This window comes from Lepisosteus platostomus, chromosome 10 (genome assembly GCF_059453375.1).
Source record: "Lepisosteus platostomus isolate fLepPlt1 chromosome 10, fLepPlt1.hap1, whole genome shotgun sequence".
NCBI lineage: Eukaryota > Metazoa > Chordata > Actinopteri > Semionotiformes > Lepisosteidae > Lepisosteus > Lepisosteus platostomus.
Window position 1 is genome coordinate 40,102,796 of NC_142620.1, and position 18,865 is coordinate 40,121,660.

Here is an 18,865-nt window from a genome sequence, read left to right on the forward strand (position 1 = left end):
GTTAGGAGATGCACCACAGGGATGCAGCATTTGTATGTAGACAAACTGAAAGATTCCAAAGAAAACCAATTTCAGTATTCCACAGGAAGAGGTACAGAAGTTCAGCAAGGCCATGGAAGAAGCATAGAAGGAAGTGCTGGGCTTCAGATGGAACAAGAAGGAAATATGAACCAGCAATGAACCTTGGAAGAAGATTGATGAAAAAAGGAGATAAAGAAGAGATTACTGGCTACTAAATCACCCCTGCAGAAGGAGAAAGTCGTACAGGAAAATGTAGCCAAAGACATGGAGATCAAGACAAACAAATGTACGGTAACTTCGCTTTAGATCTGCAGACCTGGATATAGACCTTGGTCCTATTACAGAGGAAGAACTTAGAAATGCCATCAAGTCGCCAGTATGGAGAAAGCACAAAGAGATGGTGCAGAAATGATCAAGGGTGGTGTTCTATTAACCCAAAAACTTCTCCAGCAAATACTAGAAAATCTGGGGCACTTAAAGAGTACCTGAAGAGTGGAAAGTTGTCAAGTTGACAAAGAAAGAGGACTTAGGAAAGTGTGACAACTGGATGGGCATCATGCAGCTCTCACTCAGAAGTCTTCAGTCGTATCCTGCTACAGAGCACTTTTGGTCTAAAAACAAAGTTTAAGATCTAATTCAATCACAACATAGTGTTAGACTCAGACAAAAATGTTCCTACTGTCAAGTGTGGTGGTGCCAGCACTATATTGTTCTGCTTCTCATCATCAGGGACTCTGGAGGTTTTTAATATTGATGGCAACATACAAGAGATGGAGGAAAGTACTGGCAAATCTTAGACAGGAAAACCTGCTTCAGACCTAAAACTGGGAAAAAACTTCACATTTCAGCAAGACAATGACCCAAAGCACATGGCCAAAGCTGCATCGAAGTGATTTCTGAATAAGAAAGTAAAAGTCCTTGAGTGGTCAAGTGCGTGGAAAGACATGAAAACTGCTGTTTATAAATGATCACCCAAGTAAATTGAGATAACTGGAGTAAATCTGCATAGAAACACAGCTGTGCAAGATTTTTGGATACATTACATTAACATCCATTAACACTTAACATTTCCCTTTTTATACTGGAAAAACATGAAAGAATAGGCAAACGATGCACCAAACTGGTGTGTAAAGTTGGAAGAGATTTATCCCTAAAGGTGCTTCCACCAAATATTATGATCAAGAGTCTGAATACTTATGCAGTCAACATGTTTCATTTTTTCTCTTTAGGTTTTGCTGACATTTACTGTACCATATCTTGCTCTTAGTATTCTTTAGCATGAGTGTTCAGGATTTGACCACAATATTAAGGAAAGGATGCATACACATTATTTTGTACTTTCACAAAATGGGACACCATAGGAAAGGTGTCCTTTAATTTAGCATATCTATCTTCATGCCCATTATAAATTTAGATTTAAAATATGATTGACTCATTCTTTAACACTGATTTCCCAAGATTCTTGTAATTTGCCCCCATGAGATTAGGTATATTTCATCACATTGATCAGTAGGATTTTGTGCAGACATCTGTTACAAGGCATTCTGGTCAGGTTTTATGTCTTCCAGATTGGAAATGTGACAGAAATATTTAGTGACAAATTGGCAAAATAAAAAATGTCATTGCAGCAGCAATGACTTTAGATGGCATATGAGGATTCATGCATTATTTGGCAAACCATACATAAATACACTGTTGTGCAAAAGTGGTACAAAAATATTTTGTATTTTTACATCATTTAATACTTAATATTTTCGCTGATTTATACTGAAACACAATTCTATAGAAGTATACTAAAATGTTAGACTTGTTGAAGCTAATAGTCAACCTGGAAAGATGTATGTATTTTGGACGATAAAAAGTAATCAGTTCAGTTTATAGAGTAGATATGTTAAAAAGCACAATTACTGTGTGTTAATGACATGGAAAAGCTGACAACAACTCAACAATATCTGCTTAGTAAATATGAAGGATTTTTTTTTTTAGTTTATATTAGTTTATAATATAGTTTATATTGGCTTTCTGTGCATTGTTGTCCTTGAGTTGAGGTGTGATCACATTTTTGTTGGATCTGATCCCAGTTAAAAACTCCTAAATGTTAAGCTTGGTTTCTCCCCACCCAGATTCACCTATTTGGAATGAAGTAATTAATGGAATAGCACAGAGGTCTGTACTAGCATCACTGCATCAGTGATCAGGAAATTGTATTAATTACTTCAGTTTACAGTAACAACAGTGGATACAGTGGATAAATACAGAGCATACAGTATTAGGTCATACTTATATTTTCAAAAGTATTTTGATTAATTTCTGATAAAACATTCATTTTCAAAATACAAACAGTAGGTATTTGGGAACATGACTTCATGTTCATAGATAAAAAATAAAGAGCACAAAAAGTGTTGAATGCTCTGATTGGGGGTGTGCCACAGGGATCTGTATTAGGGCCACTGCTGTTCTTTGGCAACAAATTCAATAAATAAAGTGTAAAAATGTAAACTACAATTACAAAATGGGAAATGCTAAGCTAGAAGAGGCTTTGATTTGAATGTTTATGTTGACACAATATCTTGGTGTAGTTCCACCTTTTAGAAAACGTGGGCAAGTAGTTAAAAAGGAAAACAAAATACTAGATGTACAGTCCACTGTAAAGCATAGTATTGGGACAATGAAATGTAAATTGTTTTTTGTTTTTCTGGCTACCAATGACATTTGTATTTCAGATAACTGGATCAATATGAGGAAAAAGTATAACATTTCAGCTGTTTTTTCTTGGTATTATTTTGCATATAGGTTTAGTCGTCTTTTGTTGTGTTCAATCTGAACATTTCAGGTGAATATAAGTATTAGAAATATAGACAGGACTTACTGCTTCTTGTGTTACATGTTGCAGTATTGTTCAAGACATAAAAGAGCTGTCAATGTACTGCCTTGGTTCCAGCCTTTGGAGTTTCTTATTTAGTTCCACCTCTTGAGATAGAAGGCATAAACCAAGATGAAAACAGAAGAGTTGTCTATAATGGAAAAGCAAGGAATTGTGAAGATGGGAGCAAAGAGAATTCCAATTAGAACAATTATGAATAGAATGGGCAAAACAACAACAAAAACAGACAAAAAGAAAGAAATTACTGGTTGAGAAAGCAATCGGCAAAGAACAGGATTTCCAAGGAAGATACTGTAACAACAGTTTTGGTGACAGAAAAATCATTAGAGCCCTGCAAAACCATCCTAGAAATAACAGCAAAAGAGATTGTAGATAGTCACACAGTGCAGAGTTGAAAGTATCTCGATTTACTGTGCGCAGAAGACTATAGACTGGAGAAGTACAAGAGCTACATTGCAACATGAAAACCTCTTATCACTGCTAAAAACAAAAAGACCAGATTAGAATTTCCAAGGAAGTAGAAATATGAGCCACATCAATTCTGAGACGAAGATAAACCTTTACTGAAGTGATAGAAACGCAAAAGTGTGGAGAAAGCAGTACACTGCAAATTATCCTAAGCACAGCACGTCATCTGAGAAACATGGTGAAGGTAGTCTCATGACATGGCTGCCTCTGGAACTTTCTCACTGGTCTTTATTGATGATGTAACTGATGAGCAGCAGTAGAATGAATTATGAACAGTACAAAATCAACTTGTCTGCCCAAACTCCTTGGGTGGAAATTCACACTGCAGGAAAACAATAACCCAAAACATACAGAGCAATTAACTAAGGAGTTCATCAGGAAGAAGTTGAAATATTTGGCCAAGTCAGTCTCCTTATCTGAATCCTATGTAGCGTGCATTTACTTGTTGAAGAGGAAACTGAAGTCAGAAAAAAACTGGCAAAGCATCTCAAAGGAGCATATCAAGAGTATGATGATTTTGATGGGTCGCAGACTTGATGCAGTTATTGTATACATGCATAAAGAGTATGTTCGTTTAGTTTAATTTTCTTTAAGTTAATTTGCCCCAATTAATTTGCTCCAATGCTAACCTGAAATGTGTGTGTGTGTGTGTGTGTGTGTGTGTGTGTGGGGGGGGGGGGGGTGAATACAAAAACAATTTTGTTCTAATGTGGTTTATCATTTATGCACAAAAATATCTAGACATAAAAGCTAACATTCTGTATGTCTGCCTCATATTTAGAACTGTACAAGTTTGAACAGTACACTTGAAAATGACTCATAATGTCTCAATACTTTTCACTGTATAGTTAAGAGCATAGAATTTAAATAGAGATGTTATGTTTAAATTGTGCAATGCATCATTTAATGCCTCATTAAGAAGACTCTGTATATTTGTGGTCATTATGCTACTGTATGCAAAAATATTGCTGGTCTGGAATCAGTCCAAGGGCTTAAGAAAACCTCTGAAAGAAGTGAGCCTTTTTGACTTGGAAAGAGAAGAATATTCATGTATGTGATACAATGCTCAGAAGATTTAACAAAGTCCACCCAGTGGATTTCTTCAGAATTAACATTAAAACACGAACAAGAGGGCACAAGTGGATACTACATGAAACACATTTAAAACTGAGAACAAAAGCTTACCCAAAGGTTTATAGGACTATGAAACAAGCTACCTGACCATGCTGTTGACATCAATACCCCAGCTTGTGCCACAAAAATGGCTAAACTTTGGATTAATTGACTACTACAAATGGGCTAAATGAGTCAAACGGCCTCCTCTTGTCCTTAGCCTTTTGTATGTTCCTGCAGTATATTCTTAATTATACTGTTCATATAGCAAACATAATTTCTGCCATTCTGGTTGTGTTAGAAGTGCGTGGTCTGTCAGGAGAGAAATGCTTATAATTGTATGTATTAGCTGTCTTTGTAGTGTCCAGTAAAATGTTTAATACCTTTGACAAGTGTAGAGTGCCAGATTAAATTATTTTTAATATTCCACTATGACCCCTGGAGTAGTGAATGATAAGCCACAAATCTATAGGTTTTTCAGTTGGAATATTTTGGGATACAGGACGAGCATTGCATTAGTGTAGGTTCTGCTCAGGAAAATTGGCTCTGTTTTACTATTTCCCCTCCAGTAGAGTGTCCCTGTTAATCAGGAAAAGATCAACCATATTTTCTATTTTTGTGAACTCAACAGCACTTTATCATTTCTTTGATTTGCTGAGGCATTACAGAATAGACCTTGAGAAAGGACTATCCCCTATACTTACCTATTCCTGTTCATACTGTATGTACAGAGAAGTGGTGTTTTAAAATGGGCATAAAAAATCCTAAAACATAAAAAAACCAAAGTGTGACATACTGGGGCAATTAAAACAACAGTGGTTTTGTGCAACCAGCAAAGAACACGGTATTTGAACTTAGTCTTATAAAACAAACTTCGCACCGGAGGGTTATAACACACAAACCATTGTGAAAGAAGAAAAAAGATCAAATGTATTGAAAATGTATTCAAAATATGGGAAAAGAAATAAAAATACTACATTGATACAGCACATAAGCTACAGTCTATGCAGAGTCTAATGGTTGTGGTGTAGGTCGTTGAATCACCTGTAGAACAATCCAGTACACACAGCAGGGATATATAACACTGCCTGTGTATACAGCTGCCCCTCTGACAGATTCATTGATATGCACAATCTCAAGCAGATTGTCGGCAAATTACAGACATACGGTTACAGGCCTGCTTTGCACCTGCACCGAATGCTAAGTGAGTTATTCTATACTAAGTAGCCCCAATCTTGGCATTGGACTATAATGAAATTCCTTCTAAAAAATAGGTTTGGTCTCCCATGTTCATGTTTCAAGAGACAGGACATCATACTCTTATACTCTAATATGTTTAATCACAAGGCACAAGGTTGTGGTTATATCATTTAACAAAATGCAATATTTTGATGTGCCACAGCTACATATCACTATAATATGTAAAAAAGATTAACCCTACTTAATGATTCCTAAGTTGCCTCTCACATATATTTTATGTAATACAAGCGTTTACATAAGGTGCCATGAATTACATTTTAAACTTGTCCACTGCCTGGGCATTTCTGTCGACAGCAGCAATATTTTTTTTTGGAAAACAAAGTTCCATAAAGCCATTCTAATATCTCTTCCAATCAATATATAGTTATTGTCTTTTGCAAATTCCATTAGCTTTCATGTCATTTGCATAGGTAAAAACAAATCAGCTAAGATTTCCATGAGTCACTGGCCTCCATATTTAAAATTATCTGTTTGTGAAATATAAATGGAACTTTACTAATTGGCTGAATAATAATAATAATAATAATAATAAGAATAAGAATAAGAATAAGAATAAGAATAAGAATAAGAATAAGAATAAGAATAAGAATAATAATAAGAATAAGAATAATAATTGCTTACACTTATGTAGCGCTTTTTCTGGACACTCCACACAAAGCTCTTTACAGGTAATGGGAACTCCCCTCCACCACCACCAATGTGCAGCATCCACCTGGATGATGCGACGGCAGCCATAGTGTGCCAGAACGCTCACCACACATCAGCTATCAGTGGGGAGGAGAGCAGAGTAATGAAGCCAATTCATAGATGGGGATTATTAGGAGGCCATGATTTCTAAGGGCCAATGGGAAATTTGGCCAGGACACTGGGGTTACACCCCTACACTTATCGAAAAACGCCCCTGGATTTTTTAATGACCACAGAGAGTCAGGACCTCGGTTTTACGTCTCATCCGAAGGATGGCGCCTGTTTAGAGTATAGTGTTCCCGTCACTATACTGGGGCATTAGGACCCACATGGACCACAGGGTGAGCGCCCCCTGCTGGCCCCATTAACACCTCTTCCAGCAGCAACCTTAGTTTTTCCCAGGAGGTCTCCCATCCAGGTACTGACCAGGCTATGCTTTTTTTAAAAAGGAAAGCTGTTGACATATTAAAGATTTGGAAATGAAGAAGCTTCTTCATGAAATTTGTAGGAATTTTGTTCCACACTAAAAAAAAGATAAAAATGTAATTACATTTACTTAATTTTTGAAGTTTTGAAGTGCAGAATTGATCAAATGGGACAACTCCCCCTCCCTCTGACTACTGAATTAGTAAAAGACATTGATAGCATTTATGTACACTGTGAAGGTACATAAAGATATGAATTATTGAAGATATTGGATAAGCCTTGACCAAAAAGATTAGAAAAAATGTTAAAGAAAGCAGACAGGACAAAATGGGTATCATCAAACAAAGAAAAAAGCAGACCCTAAGTTCAATAATGTATAATTATTGTGAAATCCATCCATCCATTTTCTAACGACTTTATCCAATACAGGGAGCCAGAGCCTATCTCGGCAAGCAACAGGCACTAGGCAGGATACAACCTGGATGAGATGCCAGTACATCGCAGGGTGCACACAGACACAAACATGCATACTACTAATACTAATGTCTACTGAAGCATGCTTTATTGCTTATACAAATATTAAACAAAAAAAAAGAAAAGCATGAGAAACAATTAACATTAACTGCATGCTCAGATTAATTGTTTGCGTGATTAACAGCCATGGTCAAATTTTAAATAAGTATTATTAAATGATTTTAAAAGGTAAAAGGTGAAATGAATGAGATACCTTAAAATCCTCAAATGTCCCTGAATTTGGTATGTTATTTATAAAGCTTAAACTAAGTTATATTCTTTTTTTCTTAAGGTCTAAGGTTTGCATTTACAGTATATTCTCCATAACAGTAAAAACAAATAGAAAAATGTATGGAAAAAAGATTCAAGAAAAAATCACAAAAATAAAATGCTAAAAGTAAACAAAGGAAGTCATTTTATTTCTTCTTCTGTTCAGCTGGTATCACTTTAAGCCATTATCCAATTTGAAATGATATAACATAATTTGTATTTCAATTTTTTGTTTACTACTAAAATATATTAATAATGGGATACTCTCTGGGGAAATTATATATTCTGTTCTTAATTACATTGTTCCAAGTAGTCTTGTTACACTTTACAGTTTAACAGGTGATTATTTTTCCAAATTAATGTGTCCAAGCACTTGTTTTCCCAGTAATGAAGAGATTAATTTTCCATCTGTGTGAAAAAAGTCACAAGACTTTTCTTGCTCACAAAATAAAAAATACTGTTCAGTATTCATTCAAATATAAACTGTCTCTTTTTTGACTACCTGTAAGTAAAAAAGGATTCTTAATCTATTGTACTTTTTCTCAGATCTGTGTTGAAATCCATTTTGTATTAGATGTTTTAGCAACTTTGCTGTGAGGATGCTATCCAAAATGTAGTCTTTGTCTTTATCTCATAACTTTTAAAAAAGGCTTGTGTTTGTGTGAATGTCAAGGACACTTGAGCTGCTTGTTGTAGTATTAATTCATAGATTTAAAAGGGTACATTGCAAAGCTTTTTAATAATGCTATTGTAACTGCACTTTGTGATGTCAAATTGAATGTTGCTTTACGTCCAGCAAAGCATACAGTATACTGTATACTCTTGAGCACTGAGACTGAATAGAAAATGTATTGGCCAATAGAGGACCTATTTAATGGTGGACACTTGTGGATACCATTAAACTAATGTGAAGATACTAATTAATAATACCTTTTCAGAAATGTATTGTTGTCCTTTCAGGGGCTCCAGGATTTTTCTGTAGTTAATCTGTTAAAATATGCCATTCTTTGTTTATGTCAAAGTGAATAATTCAACATTCTTGAAGATATTAAAGCATAGTATATTTCAGCCACATCATCACAGATAAAAATAGCCCCATCAGGTATGAAATTCCTGATTTCAAATAAAAGAATAAAGAACTAGTAGGCATACTTATTCATCTCACAGGAAATGGCAAAAGAAGGCAAGTCTACTGTATACCTTCACAAATAAAATAACAGGAATAAGAAGTTGTTTTTAAAGTAGTGCTCTACAAGTACTTCCAATACTTGTAGAAAAATCAGCATGTTCGTCTTGCTGCCACAACAAAGAGTAGACCAAAGGCAGAAGACAAGGAAGTATATATATATAATTCAATAATAATAATAATAATAATAATAATAATAATAATAATAATAATAATATAAATAATAATAATAGGGCCACAGGTTCAATTCTGGATTATATTTACATGGTTATAATTTGTTCTCCAGATGTTTGTTCTCCAGGTGCTCTGGTTTATATTGGTCGGTTAATTAGCTCTCTAGGAAGAATCTCCCACATATTGGTAGGTTAATCACTCTGCTGTGAATGTGTCCGTGTTTATATCTGTGTGTGCTAGGTGATGGACTGGTGTTGTCCCACCCTGGGATCCTAATTTGGAAAAACTGGTTTGAAAATGAATGATTGAATGGAATCATAGTAATGGATAGATATACAGTATCAAGACAAATTGTTGTTTCTTTTCACAGGATTATACAATTACAATGTATTTCCAGCAAAGCTGGAGAGACAAACGTCTAGCCTACACAGAGCTTGCTCTCAACCTTACTCTGGACAACCGTGTTGCTGACCAGCTCTGGCTCCCAGACACCTATTTTCTTAATGACAAGAAGTCTTTCCTGCATGGTGTGACGGTGAAGAACCGTATGATCCGTCTGCATCCGGATGGTACAGTGTTGTACGGCCTAAGGTAATTTTTCATTAATTGTCTGTGTTTTGATGTTTTGATGCTTAATGGTCTTGCTTGTTGAATAGCTTAGGAAAGAATTTAATAATGTACAAAAATGTATTCCTATCACACAGAAAAGCTTTAATCGTCAAACACACCACATTACTGTATATGCAGTATGTCTTAGTATACAGTATGTACATACAGTGAAACGTATTAACCACCTGACAATAATGTCACATTTTGAAAAATTGCAAGTAATGTATACAATATTCTATTCCAAACTTCAGTATTCAAGTTTAAATTGAAAAAAAAAAGTTAAATTTACTGATTGCATAAGTACTCAGCTCCCTAAGCCAGGACTTGGTGTAAGCACCTTTAAAAGCAACTTCTTGTATATGTCTCTATCAGCTTTGCCTTGTGGCTGAGGTCATTGTCCAGCTAATATATATATATCCCAGTTTTAATTTTCTGTGTGTGTCACTTTACATCCCTGCAGTCCATGCTATTAAGACTTATCCCCATAATGTGATACCGCTATCATCATACTTTACTTGACAGCTATACAAATCAGCTTTGTGTAGAGAATAGGGTATTGTCAACAGTATGATAAACATGCATCAAACTTCAAAATACTAAAGGTTCCCAAAAAGAAATATTAATTTAACAAAACATATCTCAATTTCTTCTCTGCATTTGCTTACAGTGTACTTAAACAAATCCTTAAAAAATACATTTATACAATATAAGCAAACAAAAACCTAAAATCCTTGAGTAACATCCTTGGAAAATGAGTGAAATATTGAAAATTTAGGGAAGTGCTGAAAAAGGAAGTTTAAATCCTGCAAAGAAAAATCTAAAATATCTTCCAGGTGGTCATGCTTTCTATCATACAAAATGGAACATGGCTCTGGCAGTTATTTTAAAGGCTGGTTTGCACAGACTTCTTTCTCCAATGCAGATGCAATGTTATACAATAGATGAAGGCTTAGCTGTTTGAGCTGTGTTAAAAAAGCAGATTCTAATTTTAAAAAATAATCAAGAAAAACATTTGTCTTCTTGAGATATTAGGCAATTATGCCAGTGAAAAGTATGTCAGATACCTTTCACAATCAAATTTTCCAACATTTGTGCAATCTGCACTAAATTACATATATTGACCTGTGCAATACATTATCTTGATTTTTCATTTGTATTTTTCTTACGTTGCATTTTCCACAAAGAAATTGATTTAAGGCTACCTCTTTATAAAATATTGCATCATATTCTAAAGCAATTGAGTATATATAAACATCATTAACTTGATAACTATGTTCATGCTAAATTGATAAAAGAAAACAAATTCCTACCTGGAGGATTCATTAACAACAAAGAATGAAGGATTAATGTATTATTGTTTGCCGAGATTGCCATTGGAGGCACATTGTGGACAATATTACTGCACTATGAGAGACATTTTTCAGGTTAGTTTGATAGCTTTATGCTTTTTAACACACATGGGTGGCGTACAGATACGTGTTTTTTAAATGCTTCGCTGTACAGAAAAAATGCTTTGAGGATATACAGAACCATGCCTCAGAAAAAAAAAAACACCGTCACCTTTTGTAAGAACCCTTTTGACTTGGGTGGAGGTCACCCTCACAGAATCTCAAATGATTGCAAGGTGAGTCAGTTGTGTAATTTAGCAGGTGCCTGAAACCCCTAGAGATCAACTTTGTCCACTTGGGATAATAATTTAAGCTTCAGATGTAAAGACCACCTTGAATAACCAGGAAAAAGGGTACTCATTTATATCGTCTTACTCACACATATACAGTACAGTAAGAGTGACATGGTTAGTGAAAGGACATAAAGGGCATTCTATATCCAATAGCAAAATTAGGTCTGGCAAGAGCATATAAGTTCTACTGTATACTGTTTATGTGCTCCTGACAGACTATTTTTGCTGCCATTGTTTTGCTAATATAGTGTACATGTGTATATATGGTCCTGCCATCTTATATTTGTACTGTATGTCAGCATATATGAAATCAGATATCTTGTATGCATACAGTATGATATTTGTAAGTACTATACGTACATACACAACAGTATTAGCAGTGTATTTACAGTGCAGCCATTCTAATGACCTGGTTATTTTCTGCCTGTTAAACCTCTTTTTCGCTTGCATACATCCTATTCTATAAATAGCAAAAAAGAAAATAGCATGGAAAAGAAGATGCAATGCACTCGTAGCCTTTATTAAGGGTTATATAAACAATGATGTTCCACAACTGTTATTATTTGTTCCACAGGGCAAAAGCACATACTGTAGTAAAATGTTTCAGAGCTAAAAATAGTCAATTATGTTAATTATCAGAAGCCTCCAGCTATTGTACAGTATCAAACCTTCTATATTTCTCCCCCTTCCTACTTAATAGGGACACCTTCTTCTTAGTCTCATTATGTCCAATATATTTGCTTAGCATCCTTTACAAAATGGATTTCTAATACTATTTGTTTAATGATTATATTTGAACTGGAGGGAGGGGTCCTCAGAGACCTAACGGTACAGATTGAAGTAATGCCTGACTCGCATAACAGAAAGGTCGATGGCTTGCACTCTGCTTAGCTGCTTATCTGACTGGAAGCCCACAGGAAACATTGCATTGGCCTCTATTGTGACATGTAGTCCAAAGGGAAGATTATGTGGATTTGATTTCTTATCCTACTAACAAAACCAACCAAGTTGATGCTGTTCAGTTTTCTTCTGATGTCTAAAAATGTCTATAAAAATTAGGACGTACAGTAAATCTCACTGTGAGCTTGACACTGGGGAACCTCTACCAAGTGTGACAAGACACTGGTGAGCTGAGAACCTCTTGCTTTTGTTTCCTTGTTTATTTTCTTGGAAGTGAGAAAAATGAAGATGAGTGCAAAAAGTTTTTAATACATACTCAGAGGGAATTCTCAGAGGGAGCAAGCTCTGTTTCTTATTTTCTTGACAGAGCTGCAAAATCTTACATTTCATTTTTAATTAAAAGGGTGAATAGTTCCGGTTAAGAGAAAGATCAAAAACAGTTTTAGAAAATTGTCTATTCTGACTTTACTTAGGCTCTGAAAAAACATCCAACTGGTCCAAAGAACATTCCTGTTTCGGTGTTTCTGATCATTCCAGCACATACTGTATGTATCTCTCAAACTTATTGGCACAAACCTGATGGAAGCAAGAAATAAGAGTAAATTGAGATATAAGGGAACTGTAGATAAAGACAAATAAGAGAAGGGACATCCAGTAAAGTTTCTGGTGAGCAACCCCAGAGGATAGACACTATTCTAATGCACTGATAGAAGATGAAAGGAAATATGATATATTTGATCACATTCAGTTTTTATTAAATATTATTTACCAACCTTACACTAATTCTTTGTTCACATTCCATCTAAAACTCATGCTTTAAACTAACATGATGTTATCATATTAACAGAAAAAAACCCTCAAGGAAAAACAATGTTGGAGAATTGCCTCCCAGGCCAATTAGAAACACAAATGTTTGAGACAAGCGCACACTCATTTTAATGAGGGCACAATTGTTTGCCTGAAATAGCAAAGTGAGCCTGTCATTTCATGGCAGATCTAAATTAAGCATCCAGTTGCATTTTTTTCAGTTAATGTTGAATTTCTAATTAGAAATTATTACCTGTTAGAACCTACCTATTAGGCAAATGCTTAGATGGATTCTGCTGAGATATGATTTAAAGACCAAACATGTGAACTAGTGTACTGTGACAAACAGATTTTATAGAATGATGTCTAAGTGAGTACACTCTAATAGACTTCTGTTTTTTTTTTCATTCTAATAAGCTGTAATTAGGAAGACATTTGCAATTGGGTCTGTACAATCTGCTGATTTTTTCACTATGACTGTGAGGATGTGAGTGAATGCAGAAATATACTATAGGTGACAATTTTGAACAAAGTGAGCACTATGATTCTTAATATTAAGTCCTTCACAAGATTTACAGGGCCAAAGAATATCTCATTGTCTGTAACATTAGGAGATTACAGTTACAAGACTCCCCTGAAAGGAGCACAAGTCCTTTGCAGGTAAACAAAGTGAATGCTGATACTGTTTTCTTAGAACTTTCGGCTGATAAACATCCCATGTTTTCAATGGATGAGTTTTAGTGATTTGTTACATTTACTATATATAAAATGGTCTCGTAACTGTTCTGTCCTGTGAGTGTCATGCCTCCCCCACAAGGACTACTCTGGTGCAGTAGTGTTGCTGAAATAAAAGATGAAGTTAAATTCATTTTTGCTTCCTTGGATTGCAAACTGTTTCATTCGCAATAAGAGTAAAAGAGCTGACTGCGCTTGTATGATTCAGTATCCCAAATGTAATTATTAAAATGTGCTGCACTAGCAGGCAACCTGTACAGCCACTAGACCCCCACACACCTAATATGTATCAAATTCCCCCTGTTTTGTATCACTGCATTCTTTACCAGAGAAATGATAAAATGATATTCATTCTGTTCCAAACATAGAGAGGAGTATTTCATTTGCAAAAGGAGCTGAGAGCTGACAGAGCTTGTATGATTTAATATCACAAATGTAATTACTAAAATGTGCTGCCCTAGTAAGTAATACGATGCCACACTCCCCCTCACACACACACATGAATACTCAAATATGTAACAACATCAAATGCTGTTTTTGTACTACTGATTTCCAACTGAAAGAAGTCCTGTTGAAATGACTTACTTTGCAAAATGTGCCTTGCTATTTCACAAAGACCAGAAAAGGCTGTTATGTGTAAGGCACGCAGATGAAATTGTGCTAAAAAGATACAGTACTAGTACTATTAGACAGAAGGGTTCTTTAGTGTACTATGTGGCCTAAAATAATTAGGCTTGTGTAGGAAGCCCCTGATGGAATGCAGAGAAGTCATCTCCTGTAGCTGGGTGTGGGATGTGAAAATAAGTAGCACACAAGATGCTGTCCTGGAGATGTAATGATTTCTGTTCCATTTCTGTTGTCTCTTTAGTTCCAATCTTTTTAAGCACCAATTTTTGAAAAGATAAAGACATATCAGTTGATTTGACGAATTGGCACAAGATCAAAAGATATGTAATCTTCCTAGGGATTCTCCATACCAGGGGATCACATTAGAATGGCATTGTGTTATTTTTCTTATGACAAAGTAGTAGCAACTCTTGTTAGAGGTTAAAGGTTAATGATCATGAGCGCCTATGCATCTAATAATACCACTGGCTTTTACTTTCTTAAGTTATAATCTTTAGAAGTGTTTTGCAGTAATATCAATAGCCCATTGGTGAGAGAAATATAAAAGATCTACTGAAAAATTGATTAATCAGAAAAAGCTTTAGATACTGTATATTTAAAAATATATATGACAATGTTTTAAACAACTTGTCAGTGTTATTTTTAATGTTTTGAGCACTAAGTCAAAGACAATTGTAGTGTTGATGCTGTATGGGACTTATCAAACAAACTTTAATTATAGCAGGTCATGCTTTTGAGGAGGTAGAGGGATTGGATTTCTGAAGAAACTTAAGTTATTGCAAAAGGGTAACTAATTTCACATTTTAATCTTCATTCCCCCTTAGGAAAAATAGTTTTTTTTTATGTAAAAGCATTATTCACTATTCCAGAATAAATAAAAAGCTCCATAATATTCCACTCCAAATTAAACTAAAAAAATATTAAGAAACAGATTCTTCACATCAACAATAGTACAGGAATGATGAGCCCAAAATAAAATAATAAAGGTTTTATTCTTGTTTATTTGCTTCTTGTTTACAGTACACAGAAAAATAAGATTTGGTCTTTTTTTATTGATGGATACTGGGGTAGAAAACAAATATGCTGTAAAGACAACAACATTTTCTAAATGCAGAACTGCATTGGGATTTAAGACTAATTAAGACCTTGATATCATACGGAGTGCATATCATGAAAGCATTTTCATAATGGCCATATTACTGTCAAACATACATTGTCCACAATTTCTTAAATGTTTTCATCTAATCAAAACTTCAAGAAAGTCTTGGAGCTTCTCCACCATGGAGTTCCTCACCCCATGGAGACTTCAATTCACTTTTCCTGCAGTGAATCTTAGCCGCAGGCCTCCAATCTGCTCCACTCCTGTGCTCACACAGTACACCTGCTATTACACGGGGGATCCTCAGACTAACTCCAAGGCTTTTTACTGTATGCCCTTAGCCTAAAACCTTCCCTGTCAATTCCTGTGTTTTTCCACAAAGCTTTCATCTATCCAATTAAGTAATACAGTATATAACACTGATTTAGTTACAGGTCAATGCAATGTGTGGACATGGTAACAGTATACAATAACAAGGTGAGGTCATTTCATTGAGCATAAAACTAATAGGGCCTTTGTTCTGTTAAGGATTTGATGTGTTCTGTTATAGAATGTAACTGTATTACAGGAAAAAGGGAAAAAAACAGATAAATGGCCACAATGAAAGGCAACTCACTGAAGCCATTCTATCCCTTTGGCCATGCCGACCAGTCAAAATTGCAATTGTATAGCTGCTGGGGAACCCATTCTCTTCTAATGATCTAAATTCCTGCTGATGTAAATATCACTGCACTTTAAATCCAATTCTTTCCTGCTGGTGCTTTCCCAAAAGGACTGCTTTTCTATCCCCTTTGTAAACGTCATTGAATGTGATGCAAAAAAGGGCAGAACGAGGTTATACTTTTTGCATGGTGAACAAATGACACATTGGCATGCTCCAAGCAGGTGCTGGACAGCTCATTGAAAGAGCTTCTACGATGTGCTTTCCTGCTTTTTCCATGGGCAGGCATGAAAAACAAAGGCCCTGCATCCAGAAGAACAGCCCAGTTGCAGTGGTTCCCTCTTTTCCTGAAGAAGGACCACAAGCAGGTTGTATTCAACCTTAGCAAGCAAGTGATTAAAATTTCTTTCAGCACAAGACAGCAGCTGCTGAAATTACTCATTTAAAGATTCACGTGGTGCAGTCAAGGCTAAGCTGCAATTTCCAAAGGTTTCCAAGGTAACAGTAATTCTTTCTATTCCTTTATTTTTCAGGATAACCACAACGGCTGCCTGCATGATGGATCTGCGGAGATACCCCCTGGATCAGCAGAACTGTACCCTTGAAATCGAAAGCTGTATGTTTACTCCCAGCCCTGTTTATTTGTATTTATTTTAGCTACATTTAATTTTATTGGTATTAGGGTTATTGCACAGTACAATTCACTGTTTTAATCTTGCATTAAAACCTTTAAAGGCTGGGCATCTTTACACTGTAACCCAATTTTTGCTCTATGTGGTAGAGTCATGTGTGAAATATGTCTTTCCTGTTATCATAAGTGGCCACACTGTAACCATCTGACTTCATAATCCGACTCCCCTTTTCATGTGATAAGTCAAATACAGCCAGAGATCATAACGTTGATTTCAAATCAGAACCCAAACAAAATCTGTAGTCATTTCATCTGCCTGATATACTGAAAAAGGATTAAACTTCTGCTCAAAATCTGTCCTCCTTTTTGTGAGACCTTTTGTCAAAGTGTAGTTCCCCCTTTTTGATTTTTGAATAAATATTCAGAATTCTGAATCCTCAATAGAATTTGATAAACCAATGGGGAATTATATGCAAATTCCTCTTGTGATATACAGCATGTATGCCCAGTTACGTGTTGTGCAACTGCATTATTTTTGTGCCAAATCTAAGGACATTCTTCTATGAGATCCTTCAAACAGCCAGTTGGCTTTAGAAACAAATATTTGGAATTCTATGACACTCACTAGACTAGTCACACAACAATAAAACCCTGGAGGATGACAAGAAGAAATATTAGCTAAAAGGAATAAACAAAAAGGTGAACAGGGAACATCCAAAAATAATAATAATAATAAAGCTACATCTAGAAAGCCAAATGATGGATTTGTTCAGTGCACCACAGACAGCATGTCCCAAAGGCAGAGTATGCTTACTATAAAACTGCTTCCCTGTCATTTTGTGTGGGCTTCCTTAGTATCTTTGTGCATTGGGCAAAATCTGTACCACTAGCTCAATGTCAAGTGTATAGTACACTTACTGTATGCTGTAAAATTACAATGAGCATCTATTGCACCAGTGTTCCTCAATAGTGTAGTATGTACCTCCTTTTTAAGGTCCTTTTCAACTTAATGCTGTGATTATATCTATTTATTTTGTGTTAAAAATGATGTGAGTAGTTGTACATCATACAAAAAGGAACATATACGAGCACAAAATACATACTGTTAAAAGTAACTTTTAAAGTGTCTCCTTCTCTGCCTAGAGAAGAAGGCTCTTCACATGCGTTGCATTCACTATTCTAGGTAGTGTAGAACAAAGTAGAACAAGCACTGAAAAAGACCGTGGTGTTGCCCTCACAAGTAAAGATAAGTTACAAGCTGAAACGTCTTTAAATTAAAAACTAAATTTAAATATTGAAAAATTGTGTTTTCAATCCTGCATACTGCTTCTGTATCTGTATCATGTGATTCTGAGTGAGTAGTACAGTGACTGATTTGAAGAGAAATGTTAATGATATACAGTATTTATGATAAGTACTGAAACTCTTCCTAAACCACACCAGATCCCAGATAAATTAAGATGAGACAAAGCTACAGATGGTTTACATATACTACTACTAATAATAATGATAAAAATAATAATTACATTGCTTACATTTTTATAGCACATTATATTTTTTATTTTTGCTCTTCAAAGGATACCAAGTGCTGCACCTATCATGGTAAAACACAACATTCATTATGCTCTAGCAGCCCCACAACACAGCAGATTACTACTTCAGACCAGACTGCTTTACCAAACGAATTAAGGAGAAAATTATAGGAGACTGAATGCAGAATTAACATTCCTACTCTGAACAAGTAGGCAGGATCTTGGTTCAGTGTCTCTGCTGAAGGATGGTACCTCCTATAGCACAGTGTTCTCTTCACTGTACTAGTAAAATCCAGTCTACACTGGGATGGGTCATTCAATCAGCACTAAACCTCCTACACAGGACTGCACAGACACTGCCATGTTAAAAAACTAGGCATGTTTGAGTCTGCACACACTTCTTCATTTTCCCCTGTGGGTGAGAGAATGAGAGAAGATTTGAAAAATATACCTTTTTAATACACTGCCAAAATATACTATTCCAATCGGTTGTGTTTATAACAGAAAAGGGGTTGTTTATAAATCTAGATTCAACAAATGGGATACAATTCCCAGCAACTTGTTATTCATCCATATTGATG

At 35.4% G+C, this 18,865-nt stretch overlaps 1 protein-coding gene across 2 annotated transcripts in view; it reads left to right on the forward strand.

Moving 5' to 3' along the window:
• Positions 1-18,865, forward strand: part of gabrb4 (gamma-aminobutyric acid type A receptor subunit beta4) — a 113,716-nt gene that overhangs the window by 74,646 nt on the left and 20,205 nt on the right. For both annotated transcript variants that reach the window (XM_088648982.1, XM_088648983.1), the window contains exons 4-5: positions 9,373-9,593; positions 16,655-16,737. In XM_088648982.1, coding sequence (XP_088505108.1) covers positions 9,373-9,593; positions 16,655-16,737 — 304 coding nt within the window. The remainder of the gene's footprint in view (positions 1-9,372; positions 9,594-16,654; positions 16,738-18,865) is intronic.